At 42.7% G+C, this 16,302-nt stretch overlaps 1 protein-coding gene across 3 annotated transcripts in view; it reads right to left on the minus strand.

The window, feature by feature from the left end:
• LOC144598302 (dihydropyrimidine dehydrogenase [NADP(+)]-like) overlaps positions 1–16,302 on the minus strand; it is a 658,512-nt gene that overhangs the window by 387,667 nt on the left and 254,543 nt on the right. For all 3 annotated transcript variants that reach the window (XM_078408282.1, XM_078408283.1, XM_078408284.1), the window contains exons 7-8: positions 8,865–8,946; positions 6,331–6,418 (exon numbers count right to left, since the gene is read on the minus strand). In XM_078408282.1, coding sequence (XP_078264408.1) covers positions 6,331–6,418; positions 8,865–8,946 — 170 coding nt within the window. The remainder of the gene's footprint in view (positions 1–6,330; positions 6,419–8,864; positions 8,947–16,302) is intronic.

The following is a 16,302-nucleotide window of genomic DNA, read 5'->3' on the forward strand; positions in this document are numbered from 1 at the left end:
GAGCCAGTGGATGTGATGTACCTGGACTTCCAGAAAGCCTTTGATAAGGTCCCACACAGGAGATTAGTGCACATGGTACTGGAGGTAGGGTATTGACATGGATAGAAAATTGGTTGGCAGACAGGAAACAAAGAGTTGGGATTAACGGGTTCCTTTCAGAATGGCAGGCAGTGACTAGTAGAGTGCCGCAACGCTCGGTGCTGGGACCGCAGCTATTTACAATATATATTAATGATTTAGATGAAAGGATTAAAAGTAACATCAGCAAAATTCCAGATGACGCACAGCTGGGTGGAAGTGTGAACTGGGTGAAGAGGATCTTATGAGGATGCAGGCTGATTTGGACAGGTTGGGTGAGTGGGCAGATGCAGTATAATGTGGATAAATGTGAGGTTATCCACTTTGGTGGCAAGAACGGGAAGGCAGATTATTATCTGAATGGTGTCAGATTAGAAAAAGGGGAAGTACAACGTGACCTGGGTGTCCTAGTGCGTCAGTCACTGAAAGCAAGCATGGTACAACAGGCAGTGAAGAAAGCTAATGACATTTTGGCCTTCATAACGAGAGAAGTTTAGGAGCAAAGAGGTCCTTCTGTAGTTGTACAGGGCCCTGGTGAGACCATACCTGGAGTATTGTGTGCAGTTTCGGTCTCCTAATTTGAGGAAGGATATTCTTGCTATTGAGGGAGTGCAACGTAGGTTCACGAGGTTAATTCCCCGGATGGCGGGACTGTCATATGATGAAAGAATGGAGCGACTGGGCTTGTATCCACTGGAATTTAGATGAGAGGGGATCTTATAGAAACATGTAAAATTATTAAGCGATTGGACACGCTAGATGCAGGATTCATGTTCCCGATGTTGGGGGAGTCCAGAACCAGGAGCCACAGTTTAAGAATAAGGGGTAGGCCATTTAGAACTAAGATGAGGAAAAACATTTTCACACAGAGAGTTGTGAATTTGTGGAATTCTCTGCCTCAGAATGCAGTGGAGGCCAATTCACTGGATGCATTCAAGAGAAGGTTAGATAGAGCTCTTAGGGGTCGCAGAATCAAGGGGTATGGGGAGAAGGCAGGAAAGGGGTACTAATTGTGGATGATCAGCCATGATCACATACACTGTAAATGGCTCAATTGTAATCATGTCTTGTCTTTCTGCTAACTGAATAGCACGCAACAAAAAGCTTTTCATGGTACCTCGTTACAAATGACAATAAACTAAACTGAACAATATCTGGGCACGTCCGTGTGCATGTGCTTCATATCCCCACCATTTGTCCCCAGTTTCCTTTACTGGCTAATCAAGTCTTGAAATTCACCGATAACATTCCTCGGCCAAGATAGAGTCGTGGGATCATGGTGTGGAAACCGGCCCTTCAGCCCAACATGCCCCATCTATACTATTCCCACCTGCCTAATGTATGGCCCATATCCCTCTAAGGCTTTTCTATCCATGTGCCTGCCCAAATGTTTTTCAAACATTGTGATCGTACCTGGAACAGCACGCTGGGAGATATTTTGTGAATTAAAGATCACCAACTCAATTTCTTTTGTAGCTGTTCAATTCTTGCACACTATAACCGTTAAAGATTGCTTCTGCCAGCATTGTTTACTGCTTTAGTTCATGTCAGTACTTGACTTCTCAGCAGACTGACAGAGAGCCAATAAAATAAATCTTGTAATTATTGAAATTGCTGCAGAAACTAGGCCATTTTCATATTAGATATCAGCACAATGTGTTGGTTTTCACTTCACAACATCTGCCTAGTGGCATCGTTTTGAATAAGTTTTATTTAGCTCGCTGTTCAGAATTTATTGTGGAGATAATTTAAAACCAAGGAGGGAAGTTCCTCTGCCCTTACTTTAATTAAAATGTTGGCATGACACAAAACCGTGATCCGGTGTAACTCACGTTTACAATTTGCCAACCTGACCATTCCTTTTCCCACCAATACTGATCCTGAATAAATGTCCTGGTGCTGTGACCAAACATAGTTATTTTGATTTTCCTGTTAGATTATTTCAGTTTTAGTTTAGAGTTTAGAGATACAGCATTGTAGCGGGCCCTTCGGCCCGCCGAGCCGTGCCGATCGGCGATCACCCATACACTAGTTCTATCCCACACACAAGGGACAATTTACAGTGGCCAATTAACCTTTTTTTTATTAACAAATTAATAATTAACCTGCACATCGTTGGAAGGTGGAAGAAAACCAGAGCATCCGGAAGAAACTCACACAGTCACAGGGAAAATGTATACACTCCGTACAGACAGCACCCCTAGTCAGGATCGAACCCAGGTCTTTGGTGCTGTACGACAGCAACTCTACTTCTGCGCCACTGTGTTTTTAAAGTAAGTTGATAATGCCTAATTCATAAAATCCCATAGGATTGGGCTCTTTTGGAATTTTGCAGAGAAGATTGGATGCATTGGACTGTTACACTCTGTCCATTTAAAGAGCATTTCAAAGTGCCAAGGAATCTCTTCCTCCAGGGAAAACCCAATAGTCCTCAACAACAATTCAAACGAAAAGAAAATCTTTGAAAATCCATTCACCAGCCTTTCCACAACCCGCTCGATGCCAGGCTGCGATGTTTGTCCCACATTCAAACTCCTGGTCCCCATCTTTAACCACTCCTCACCTTCAGCTCCTGATCGATGCCGTCTCCTGAAACCATCTCCTAAGCTGTGGGCGTTCTGACTCCCAGACCCTGATCTGTGACTGTCCTGACTCCAGGACCCTGATCTTTGACCGTTCTGACTCCCAGACCCTGATCTGTGACCGTTCTGACTCCCAGACCCTGATCTGTGCCACCTCTTGGCACTCAGGACTTGATGACACTATAATGAAAACTATTCAGAGTGCAGACACATTTCTATCAAAGACACTGCCCTTATTCTTTTTAAGTCCAGTAATAAACGTGGAAGATGCACCAAAACGCAAGCGTTGCCATTTAAATTAACGGTGTGCTTAAAAGATCTACGAGTGTCAGGGGTTATGGGGAGAAGGCAGAAGAATTGGGTTCGGAGCGAGAGATAATTCAGCTATGATTGAAAGGCGGAGTAGACTTGATGGGCCGAATGGCCTAATTCTGCACCTATCACTTATGACCTTAAGAAATTTGTCTGTGGGAGAGCAATAAAAGATGAATTTTGCAATGTTAAAAATCTAGTTGTGGAGCTTGATTCAATTGTGCCCACATTTCAAGAGTTAATTTTTGGGCATGTCTTTTGGTATTTCAATTGGCTTATTATTATCATGTTTACTGAGATACAGTGAGAAGCTTAGTTTATGCGCTAACCAGTCAGACATGAGTACCATCAAGCCAGACATAACTACAGCAGGCAGTATTAAGAGAAAAATACCAGAGGGCAGGATATCGTGTCACGGCACTATAGTGTTAGTTACAGAGGGAAAAAAAACAAGGTCTGCAATTCGGTAGGTTTTATTGGTTGTGTCGGAAGGAAGTGCAGATGCTGGTTTATACCAAAGATGGACACAAAATGCTGGAGCTACTCAGCGTGTCAGGCAGCATTTCTGGAGGAAAGGAATAGGTGGTGCTTCGGGTCGGAATCCTTCTTCAGACTGAAAGGTAGAGAAGACCAGAACAAAGGCTGGCAACAGATGACCTCAGGAAGGATGGACGCCATAATGGTTCATTGTTGGCTGGGGAAGATGTGCTAACAACAGGGATACAAGGATGCGAACAGTGGAACGAGTGGGATAACTAGGGTGGGGGAGTGGAGGAGATGGGGGAGGAAAGCACTCCTCACCTCTCTCCCTCGCTCTCCACTCGTCATTTGAGAGTGTCCATCTTGTTTTATTGTTTCCTGTATTAATTGTATTATGCTTACCCAGATAATCAAACAAAGCATAACAATCGGATATCATCATTAGTGAGCTTTCCAACTACATTAATAACACTGTTTGCTCACAGAAGAAAGACTGAAAGTAAACGTGCAGGTACAGCAGGCAGTGAAGAAAGCTCATGGCATGTTGGCCTTCATGGGATGGCAGGACTTTCATATGAAGAAAGACTAGATAGACTCGGCTTGTACTCGCTGGAATTTAGAAGATTGAGGGGGGATCTTAGAGAAACTTACAAAATTCTTAAGCGGTTGGACAGGCTAGATGCAGGAAGATTGTTCCCGATGTTGGGGAAGTCCAGAACAAGGGGTCACAGTTTAAGGATAAGGGGGAAGTCTTTCTGGACCGAGATGAGAACGTTCTTTTTCACACAGAGAGTGGTGAATCTGTGGAATTCTCTGCCACAGAAGGTAGTTGAGGCCAGTTCATTGGCTATATTTAAGAGGGAGTTAGATGTGGCCCTTGTGGCTAAAGGGATCGGGGGGTATGGAGAGAAGGCAGGTACGGGATACTGAGTTGGATGATCAGCCATGATCATATTGAATGGCGGTGCAGGCTCGAAGGGCCGAATGGCCTACTCCTGCACCTATTTTCTATGCTTCTATAAAGAGAGGATTTGAGTAGAGGAGTAAAGAGGTCCTTCTGCAGTTGTACAGGGCCCTGGTGAGACCGCACCTGGAGTATTGTGTGCAGTTTTGGTCTCCTAATTTGAGGAAAGACATCCTTGCTATTGAGGCAGTGCAGGGTAGGTTCACGAGGTTAATCCTCGGGATGGCGGGACTGTCATATTAGGAAAGACTGGAAAGACTGGACTTGTATTTAGTGAAATTTAGAAGGATGAGAGTGGATCTTATAGAAACATAAAATTATAAAAGGACTGGACAAGCTAGATGCAGGAAAAATGTTCCCAATGGTGGGAGAGTCCAGAATCAGGAGCCACAGTCTAAGAATAAAGGGGAGGCCATTTAAAACTGAGAGAGAAAAAACTTTTTCACCCAATGAGTTGTGAATTTGTGGAATTCTCTGCACAGAAGGCAGTAGAGGCCAATTCACTGGATGAATTTAAAAGAGAGTTAGATAGAGCTCTAGGGGCTAGCGGGATGTGGGGAGAAGGCAGGCACGGGTTACTGATTGTGGATGATTAGCCATGATCACAATGAATGACGGCGCTGGCTCGAAGGGCCAAATGGCCTCCTCCTGCACCTATTTTCTACGTATAGGAAAAAACCTACCGATGCTGGTCTAAATCGAAGGTAGACACAAAATGCTGGAGTAACTCAATGGGTAAGGCAGCATCTCGGGAGAGAAGGAATGGGTGACGTTTCGGGTCGAGACCCTTCTTCAGACAGCACCCATAGTCGGGATCGAACCCGGGTCGCCGAAGGCAGCAACTCTACCGCTGTCCCACCTGGTGATTTCATGGATGGGGGGGACAGAATGCTTGATAAAAGCTCGATATTCCAAACTGAGAATGCACATTTCTGCACAAACTGACATGTTAGCTGCTAAAAATAGTTCAATATTTTTACATTATTTAGAGCAATCATGCCTATTGATTGTTAATTTAGAATATTATTTTATGGCATGACAATGCAGTTTCCAAAAATTAATTAAAAAAATAATGCAAATTTGCTAATTATCTTCCTCGTTGCTGAAATGATGCCCTGTTCACAGACAGATCGGATTCTGACATTTTGATGCTGAAACGCCACTAGTGAAACTGTGAGCCTACGCTCAGATCAGTCAGGTAAGTTGATTGCATGAGTAGATCTGAAGTCAATCTTTTATTTATGTGGAACAATCCAGCACACATTAACTATTTTGTTGATGACAGCCAAGTCTTACACTTTAATTGGATTTCATGTTCAGCACAACATTCATGATTACCTTTAACAAGTCTAATGCCACTTCAAAATTATAAACCTAAAACCATTCCAAAATTTGCACAGCTGAACACAAAACCTATTAAAGAGTCATAGAGTGATACAGTGTGGAAACAGGCCCTTCAGCCCAGCATGTCCCAGCTACACTAGGCCCACCTGCCTGCATTTGGTTCATATTCCTCCAAACCCGTCCTATCCATGTACCTGTCTAACTGTTTTTTAAATGCTGGGATAGTCCCAGCCTCAACTACTTTCCTCCTCTGGCAGCTCGTTCCATACACCCACCACCCTTTGTGTGAAAAAGTTACTCCTCAGATTCCTGTTAAATCTTTTCCCCTTCACCTTAAACCTATGTCTTCTGGTCCTCGATTCACCTACTCTGGGCAAGAGACTCTGTGCATCTCCCTCATCTATTCCTCTCATGATCTCATAAACCTCTACAAGATCACCCCTCATCCTCCTGCACTCCAAGAAATAGAGTCCCTGTCTTCTGGTCCTCGATTCACCTACTCTGGGCAAGAGATTCTGTGCATCTATCCGATTTATTCCTCTCATGATTTTACACAGTTGGTGCACTTACCTATACCAATGAAGACTGCGTTGTAACCATCTTCCTTTAAGGTCTCCAGAGTCATTCCCTCAATTCCCAGACCTTTACCATGGACAACCTAATGAAAACACAAATGAGAAACTCAGTTCAGTTCAGTTTATCGTCAGGTGTACCAAGGTACAGTGAAAAGCTTTTTGTTGCGAGCTAACCACTCAGCAGGACAACACATGATTACAATCAATCCATTTACAGTGTGTAAGATACATGATAAGGGAATAACATTTCACGCAAGATAAAGCCAGCAAAGTCCGGTCGAGGATAGACCGAGGGACATCAAAGAGGTAGATAGTAGATCAGCACTGCTCTCTGGTTGTGGTAGGATGATTCAGTTGCCTGATAAGAAACTGGTGGTGTGCGTTTTCACATTTATGTACCTTATGCCTGATGGGAGAGGGTAGAAGAGGGAGTGACCAGTGTGCGACTCGTCCTTGAGTATGTTGCTGGCCTTGCCGAGGCAGCGTGAGGTATAAATGGAGTCAATGGAAGGGAGGTTGATTTGTGCGATGGTCTGGACTGCATCCACAATTCTCTGCAATTTCTTACAGTCCTGGTCATACTGGTCATAAGTTTGAGTGTAGATGCATATCAGTTTGTTAAAATTGAAATCATGTTTCACTTTTAGTTTAGTTTTGATCAGTTTAGTTAAGAGATGCAGCATAGAAAACAGGCACGTCAGCCCACTGAGTCCATGCCATAACATCAATCCACCGTTCCTGCTATTTCTACGCTATCCCACTTTTAAAAGGTTAAAAGGCCTCTGTAAGTCACCGCAGGTGCATAAGGTGTGGATGAAAAAGTGGGAAAACATAGAACTAGTGTGAACTGGATGGTCGGCATGCACTCCATTGCCCGAAGGGCCTGTTTCCATGCTGTATCTCTAAACTTTTACTTTTTATGATTTTATACTTGTATTTTAATATGTTCTCGAGTCAGAGAGTCATACAGCAGGGAAACGGTGGCTTTAGTTAACTGAGACTGCACCAACCATTTCGCACCCATCTATCGAAATCCTATGTTAATCCTGTTTTAATCTTTAGCCACCGTTTCCATGGTTTCCCTGGTTCCTCCCCTGGTTTTACCACTCACCTTCACACTTTGGTCAATTTGCAGTGGCGAATTAACACTACAAACCTACACGTCTTTGGGATGTGGGAAGAAACCAGAGCACCTGAAAGAAACCCACGTGGTCCATTTTTACTTTTAAAATGCCCTGCTTAAATTATAATGTGTAAAGTCATCTGGATAGCCTTCTATCCAGAGATGCTGCCTGCCCCGCTGCGTTACTCCAGCATTTTGTCTCCATCTTTGGTGTAAACCAGCATCTGCAGTTCCTTCCTACACAAGTCCATCAAATGTAATGTTTCTCACATTGAAGCATATTCAAGTATTGTTCTTTTCAAAGCACTTAGGTAGAAAGACCATGCACTTAATGTAATCCAACGGGTTTTTTGCTTTTCCAAAAAAAAAACGAACCTGCAAAATTAGGGTACCTATCAAGGACACGCAAAATGCGTGATATGGGATGAGCCAACTCATACTGTGCAGGTGTCAGAGGTTATGGGGAGAAGGCAGGAGAATGGGGTTAGGAGGGAGAGTTAGATCAACCATGATTGAATGGTGGAGTAAACTTGATGGGCCGAATGGCCTATTTCTGCTCCTATCACTTATGACCTTATGATTACATGTCTTGGTTCCTCACCACAATATCCTACTGGCTGAGATCCAAAACTTGTAAAAGGCCTTATACATACTCCCTGCACAAAGGCCCCTCCGTCATTAGTCCTACCACTGCAGATCCAGCAAAGCAAGCCCCAATGGTCAAGGGAAGTTGGGAGCTTTGTTTGGGAACTGGTGAGGGAATGACGTGGGTGAAAGAGGAAGTCAGGATCTCAGGAATCAAGTCAGGGCAGTGGTGGGGAGAGAAGAGAGAGAAGTGGGACCGTGGTCATGACCGAGGGGACGTCAAGGTCATAATGGGACACTTAACGATGGACTCTGGCTATGTTCCACTGGTGGAGTTGAAGAAGACCTCCAGTGGGGAATAATTTATGAAAAATTTAATAAACCACCCAATCTACAGACTTTTGGAGCTAATCAGGCAGTTGAATTTTGTCCATATTCTTTAAAATGTTTTATAATTTGTTCCCATCTTAGTTTTAGATGCGAAGTGTAAAAACATGTTCAAAACACACGTCCCGGTTGAGACCAAATTCAATTTAAAAAAAGGGTAAATACATGCAATATATTAAGAAACCTTTTCTCTCATGAAATTAATCACAAGACAAGACAGAAATATTGATTGCCCTTTTCCAGACTGGTTGCATTCAAAATACAGACAGACAAATGCTCAGAACTAAATCAGGTATTCCACCCAATGGCAACGATTGGCGACATTTAATTGTCCTTTATTAATGTGTGTGACATTTTGCTGTTAATCATCAGTAAACATCAAGCTATTCTTCTTTTTTTTTTTTGCTCGCGCATTAGTGGTATTGCTGTGATACCTTCACTCCGAGGTCTTTCATCAGCGCGACTTCAAACTTGACAACATCATAAGGCAATCTGAATTGTGGGATCTCAGATGTGCTACAAAGAAAAAAAGAAGAAATGAATATCATGATTCTCTCTTTGCCATGAGAGTTTTTGTTTTAAACAATGCAAATCAAGAATTATCATTTGATATTATTTTACTTTTAGAATAGATTTGTTGACACGAAAATTCTTTTTTATTTTATATGCAGCATTAAGGACGAATCATCTCCTCCAGTGCTGGAACAATAATTCTACACTACTAACATTACAAAAAATGACCTTGGCAATTTCTCTGCTTGATTTAAAACTCTCACAAACAAAAATAGGAATTTTAATTTAAATCTTTATTTTAAAGCAGTGCCTTCATAAATTATTTACTAATAATATTAAAAGGACATCGGTAATGTGGATGCCTTAAAATATCATCTCCATCTGCTTTAAACTGATTTATAAACATTAGTTTGGCCAGCATTAACAGCTCTGATGAAGTATTTTACAATTTTGTGGTGCGAGGGGTGAAATTCATTGTTTATTAAGTGAGTTGCTGCATTTGGGGCAACATTGCCTGCTTTTCTATTTTTGATTAGTTGGCCGATCATTGAATCTAACAGAAGAATGTCATTTGGCCTGTGCTACCCTGACTTACTTCTTTATTGTCCCCCCTTGCCTCTGGAGTCTTTTACTTTTGAAGTATAGATCTTATGAAAGTTGCCATTAAATCATCTTCCACCAGGTTTTTTTCAAGTTGCGCATTCCAGATCTTGGTGTAAAACACCTTCTCCGCCTTCTCTTTGGCTCTTTTGCAACTAACTTAAATCCACGTCCTATAATTATTACACTCATCTCGGTAATAGGCACTTCAGGTCACGTTAAGTCAGCTGTGGTACAATACTCAATGATACTCTGACCACAAAACATCTCTCCCTGTTGCATCAACATGATTGTTTTACTTCACTCATCTTGAAAATGTGCAACGTCTAACTTTAATTGGATATAACATTACAATACAATACAGCTTGATATTTATAACATTTCAGTATATTAAATCATGCTCAGTGATTGCATTACCAACTGGTGGATATTTTATCCACACGTTTAACAAACTCATTAATTTGACTAATCTGTTCACTTTAAACAAGCTATGACTTTATGAACAGACCAGAAGTAATTTCACATGTATAAGTTAATCGACTGTGTTATAGCCGGTTTCAAACTATTTGTAAACTACAACTGCAAAGCCATGAGTATTTGAAGTTAATCAGATACATGCTCTGCCGCATGATATTGAACGCTGACTGTTTTCTTTATTACCACGCTGGGTATGCTTAGAATCATATGCAGGCACAAGGAGAGAATGAGGACACAGTATAGGAAACACACTAACATAACATAACTGAAGAAGGGTCTCGACCCAAAACATCACCCATTCCTTCTCTCCCGAGATGCTGCCTGACCTGCTGAGTTACTCCAGCATTTTGTGAATAAATACCTTCGATTTGTACCAGCATCTGCAGTTATTTTCTTATACTAACAATAGCTGCAATACCTCCCGCCCTTGCTAATTATATGAACCATTCTAATCCACTCAGTCTATACATCACTTTGTTACAGAAGTCTCCGATAAATAGATTTCAGCTCACACTCATTGCTTTCTAAACGCGGCTGTTGTGTGTGGAGGTTGTTCGGTTTCACCTTCGGACTGGAGGTTATCCATTGTGGATTCACCAAAGAGTGGATGATGTTCCATGTACTCTGAGGAACTCTGCATTTTGCACAATTGCTCTACAATCCACGCAGTGCCGAGAGCATGAATCTTCCAATGGCCGCATGTCATATGGAGTTAACTTTAGGGAACAATCTCCCCCACCTCCTTCCTTGTGCCCCTCCCACTTGCCCATCTATTCCCTTTCCCCCCCCCCTTCTTTCATTTATGGAATTTAGAAGATTAAGGGGGGATCTTATAGAAACTTACAAAATTCTTAAGGGGTTGGACAGGCTAGATGCAGGAAGATTGTTCCCGATGTTGGGGAAGTCCAGAACAAGGGGTCACAGTTTAAGGATAAGGGGGAAGTCTTTTAGGACCGAAATGAGAACGTTTTTTTTCACACAGAGAGTGGTGAATCTGTGGAATTCTCTGCCAGTTGAGGCCAGTTCATTGGCTATATTTAAGAGGGAGTTAGATGTGGCCCTCAAGGCTAAAGGGATCAGGGGGTATGGAGAGAAGGCAGGTACGGGATACTGAGTTGGATGATCAGCCGTGATCATATTGAATGGTGGTGAAGGGCCGAAGGGCCTACTCCTGCACCTATTTTCTATGTTTCTATGTTTCATCCCATCCACCAATATCCTTTCCTCTGGCTTCACATTTCACCTCGCTCCTCTCCGTATCTTACATCCTTTTGTCTCCTTTTCATCTCTGGCCTTTGTTCACCCATCTGCCAATTAAAACCACACTCACCTGTACCCACCTGACACTCGCCAGGTTTTGTCCCACCCCAACCTCTCTTCCCCCCCTACTACAATCAGTCTGAAGAACAACCTCAAACAAAAACGTCACCGATCGATGTCCTCCAGAGATGCTGCCTGACCCGTTGAGTTACTCCAGCACTTTGTGTTTTTGTCTTATGGAGTTGGCTGCTCGGCTATGTGGCAACAAAGTGGACCTGAATTCCATCTGATCCTCCGGATTAGATTTCATGCTGTTCTTGCTCATGTAGATATTTATTATCTATCTAGTGGAGTATCTCTGGAAGATGTTTTAGTTTAGTTTACCTTAGAGATACAGAATGGTAACAAGCCCTTCGGCCCAATGAGTCCATGTGAACCATCGATCACCCATTCACACTGGATCTAAGTTATCCTACGTTCTCTTCCATCCCATACACACTAGTGACAATGTCCAGAGGCCAATAACCTACAATCCCACACGTGTATGGGATGTGGAAGAAGCCCGGAACACCCGGAGGAACCTTATGTGGTCACGGGGAGAATGTGCAAACTCCACACAGACAGTACCCAAGGTCAGAATTGATGTGTACACTGTGAAAACAAGAGTGGCCACAGGTGTGCCTGACTGCAGCATGGATCTGCTGATGCACAAATAGACAATAGACAGTAGACAAAAGGTGCAGGAGGAGACCATTCGGCCCTTCGAAGCAGCACCGCCATTCAATGTGATCATGGCTGATCATTCTCAATCAGTACCCCGTTCCTGCCTTCTCCCCATACCCCCTGACTCCGCCATCTTTAAGAGCTCTATTGAGCTCTCTCTTGAATGCATTCAGAGAATTGGCCTCCACTGCCTTCTGAGGCTGAGAATTCCACAGATTCACAACTCTCTGACTGAAAAAGTTTTTCCTCATCTCAGTTCTAAATGGCCTACCCCTTATTCTCAAACTGTGGCCCCTTGTTCTGGACTCCCCCAACATAGGGAACATGTTTCCTGCCTCTAACGTGTCCAACCCCTTAATAATCTTATACGTTTCGATAAGATCCCCTCTCATCCGTCTAAATTCCAGTGTATACAAGCCTAGTCGCTCCAGTCTTTCAACATATGACAGTCCCGCCATTCCGGGAATTAACCTAGTAAACCTACACTGCACGCCCTGTGATAAAATAGTGATAACATTCTCGCAACGTTGACTTCCCTTCATTATGAACAGTGCAGATGATTTTCCTTAGCGTTCACATTAATCTGGGCGGCACTGTGTTGCAGCGGTAGAGTTACTGCATTAAAGTGCCTTAGATCAGGGATCGATCCCGACTATGGGTGCCGTCTGCACGGAGTTTGCACGTTCTCTCTGTGACCTGAAAGGATTTTCTCCAGGTGATCCGGTTGCCTCTCACACTCGACAAAATACAATACGATAGAACTTTATTTATCCCAGGAGGGAAATTGATCAGCCAACAGTTAAAAAATACAAGATACATGAAACCTCAAATTAAAATGACGAGTGGAAAGAATTGTGGATGTGCAATGATGGTGGGGGGGGGGGGGAAGGGGGGAAGGGGTGTCAATCTAGCCCATGGCAGAAGGGGGAGGGGTCCAAAGACATACAGGTTTGTAGGTTAAATGGCTTCGGTTAAAGATGTAAAAATTGTCCCTCGTGTAGAGGATAGTGCCAGTGTAGGGGGTGATTGCTAGTGGGCATGAACCCAGTGGGCCGAAGGGCCTGTTTCCGCACTGTATCTAAAGTCTATTATGTCCAGAGCACCACTGTCTCACTGCCAGTGGGATGACTTGGTCATGAGGGGAACCTATGCAAATTGGAAACGTCCCGGTCATCAATTGTGAACAGCAATCCATTGCCCCGTTCTCACTCTGAGGAGCGTCAATAGCTTCTACACAATAGCTGTGTGATGGCAACCACTGCTGAAGTGGATGGGAAATTATTTATGACAGGGCCATGATACCACAATAACCATGAATAATTACGAGCAAATGATCGACAGGATATATACCTGCAAAACCAACACGAGGGTTGATGCATGATCCTTCAGGTAATTGATATTTGCATTAGTTGATTTTGTCTTTAATTGACCAATCTATTCTCAGAGACCATAACCTTTTAGTTTAGTTTAGAGATACAGTGCGGAAACGGACTCTGCGGTCCACCGGCCTGTGATCCCTGCACGTTAACACGACCCTACAAACACGAGGGACAATTTACATTTATACCAAAGCCAATTAACTTACAAACCTGTACGTCTTTGGAGTGTGGGAGGAAACCGAAGCACCTGGAGAAAACCCACGCAGATCACGGGGAGAACATACAAACTCCGTACAGACCGCACCCGTAGTTAGGATTGAACCCGGGTCTCTGGCGCTGTAAGCTAGAAACTCTACTGCTGCGCCACCGATCCACCCTGAATTTTCTTTTAAATAATTTTTAGATTTCACGATTATTTGACAGTCTACCTGAACAAAGTCTATAATGCATTCTGTTCGTGAATGCAGGTTGACACTCATAGCACAAGAGCTGAGGTAGGTGCCATTTGTAAGAGTATATATGGCTCACTGGAGGATGTCATCTCAACTATTTGTTTCTATTTTGTGAATTGCTGCAGTATACAGGTGTGGGCAGTAGCTTTGGGTCTGCTCAGAGCTACTGTTTTGGACACCACATTCTTGTTCACCTAGACGACATGTTATTCTGCAGCCATTTTACCACAGCTAGTTAGTCAATTGTTGGTACCACCTACAAGATATTGGCGACGTGATGACCTACCACAGTGTTGAAAGTTCGAAAACCATCGTAATAGCATGAGGTAATATAGAATATTGAGTTAAAATTCTTATATTTGAAAATAATCTGCAATGAAAGGATTTCCAAAACTGTCAAAGAAATATCGTGGCATATCTAGACTAGGATAACAAAGAATCTGGACATTTTATTTTTCACTCATTACTTTGTCAAATGTATCCTTATCAACCAGTACATCAATTCATAAGTTGTGTTCACTTAATTTAATTTAGTTTATTACTGTGACATGTGCAGTGAAAAACGTTTTTGTTGCGTGCTACCCAATCAGTGACAAAAACTACGCACAATTACAATCAAGCTGTCCAGTGTGCAGACACAAGATGAAGGGAATAACATTTGGTGCAAGATGAAGTCCAGTAAAGTCTGATTAAAGATAGTCTGAGGGTCTTCGATGAGGTAGATGGTAGGTCAGGATCGCTCTCTAGTTGGTGCACTGAATGACAAATATGCAGTCAGTGTCATCAGAAATATTGGCGATACAAGGAACTGCAGATACTGGTTTATGAAAAAAGATACAAAGTGCTGGAGTAACACAGGGGGGGCAGGCAGCATTTCTGGAGAACATGGATAGGTGATGTTTCGGGTTGGAACCTTCTTCAGACTCTGCCCACATCTCAATGAGCTCTGAGTCTGAAGAAAGGTTCCAACCCGAAACATCATTTATCCATGTTCTCCAGAGATGTTGCCTGTCCCGTTGTGTTATTCCAGCATTTTGCGTCTTTTATTCACCAGAAAGATTGTGGACCTCTGCATTAGCCTCAACATTGGGATGAACCTGGTTTGCTGAATGCCTCCCTGATGAAAGAGTTGCATTTTGCCACATGACTAACGCTTCTTCCCCTCAGCGGTATATTCTGCTTTGTGAGGGCCACCACAATAATAACACTATCTCATGTTCTGCCTCCCTTGGTGATGTAGTAGTTATTATCCGATGATGGTTTCAAGCAGACTTTTCTGCTTTTCCAGTCTTTGTTGATAAACTCTTCTGATCTTATTCACACCAGTACCTTGTGGCCTTTCTACAGTATCTCAATTGCTCCGAATGTGACAAATGATCTTACTAACTCAAGTAGCTCAAACAGATTGATACTTTTTTTCAAAATGATTTATTTTTGAAATGCATCCTGCATCCATCAACAATCTATATTTTCAGCACTCATTGAAGATCGGTAAATTCACATTTCGTAACAACTTGCTCCGTTACTGCAACACTGATCAATTGTTATGCTTGTCTTTTGCCTTGTGAAATAAAACACTGCTGTTGCATCCATCACATTGTGCTCTGAATATGCAGTCAGAGCTGCTTTGGTAGTTAATAGCACTGGTGATAATGTTTCACCAATATCCTATTATTATTCTTCATCATCACAGGGTAGCGTTGACATTTCTTCGGATGTTATCTATGTCGTGATGTATATCCGGTAGATGTACTGTATATCCAGTGGTATGAATATTGATTTCTCTCACTTCAGGTAACCCCCGCATTCCCTCTCTGTCTCTATCCCTCCCCCACCCAAGTCGCACTAGCTTCTCATTTTCATCCGATAAAAACAGCCTGTTTCCTTTATCATCGTTACTTTTTTGCATATCTTTCATCCATTGTTCTTTATCTCTCTAACATCACCGTCTATATCTCTTGTTTCCCTTATCCCTAACCAGTCTGACCCGAAAGGTCACCCATTCCTTTTCTCCAGAGATGCTGCCTGAGTTACTCCAGCTTTTTGTGTCTATCTTCAGTTTAAACCAGCATCTGCAGTCCCTTCTTACATATCTATGATTTCAAGTTCTGTCATGTAGGAAAATAACTGCAGATGCTGGTACAAATCGAAGGTATCACAAAATGCTGGAGTAACTCAGCAGGTCAGGCAGCATCTAGGAGAGAGGGAATGGGTGACGTTTCGGGTCGAGACCCTTCTTCAGACCCTGGGTCAGACCTCCTAAATGCTGCCTGACCTGCTGAGTTACTCCAGCATTTTGTGATACCTTCAAGTTCTGTCATTGCTTATTCAAACCTGCGAAGCAGTTTATCCCAGATGGACAGCATCTAGGGTGGCTCAGAATGCAGATCAAATGACGTGAGGTTAGGCTTTGTAAAATTACTCAAATGCAATATTGAAAGCACTAAACATTATTGCTCATTTATAGA

Source organism: Rhinoraja longicauda, chromosome 11 (genome assembly GCF_053455715.1).
Source record: "Rhinoraja longicauda isolate Sanriku21f chromosome 11, sRhiLon1.1, whole genome shotgun sequence".
NCBI lineage: Eukaryota > Metazoa > Chordata > Chondrichthyes > Rajiformes > Arhynchobatidae > Rhinoraja > Rhinoraja longicauda.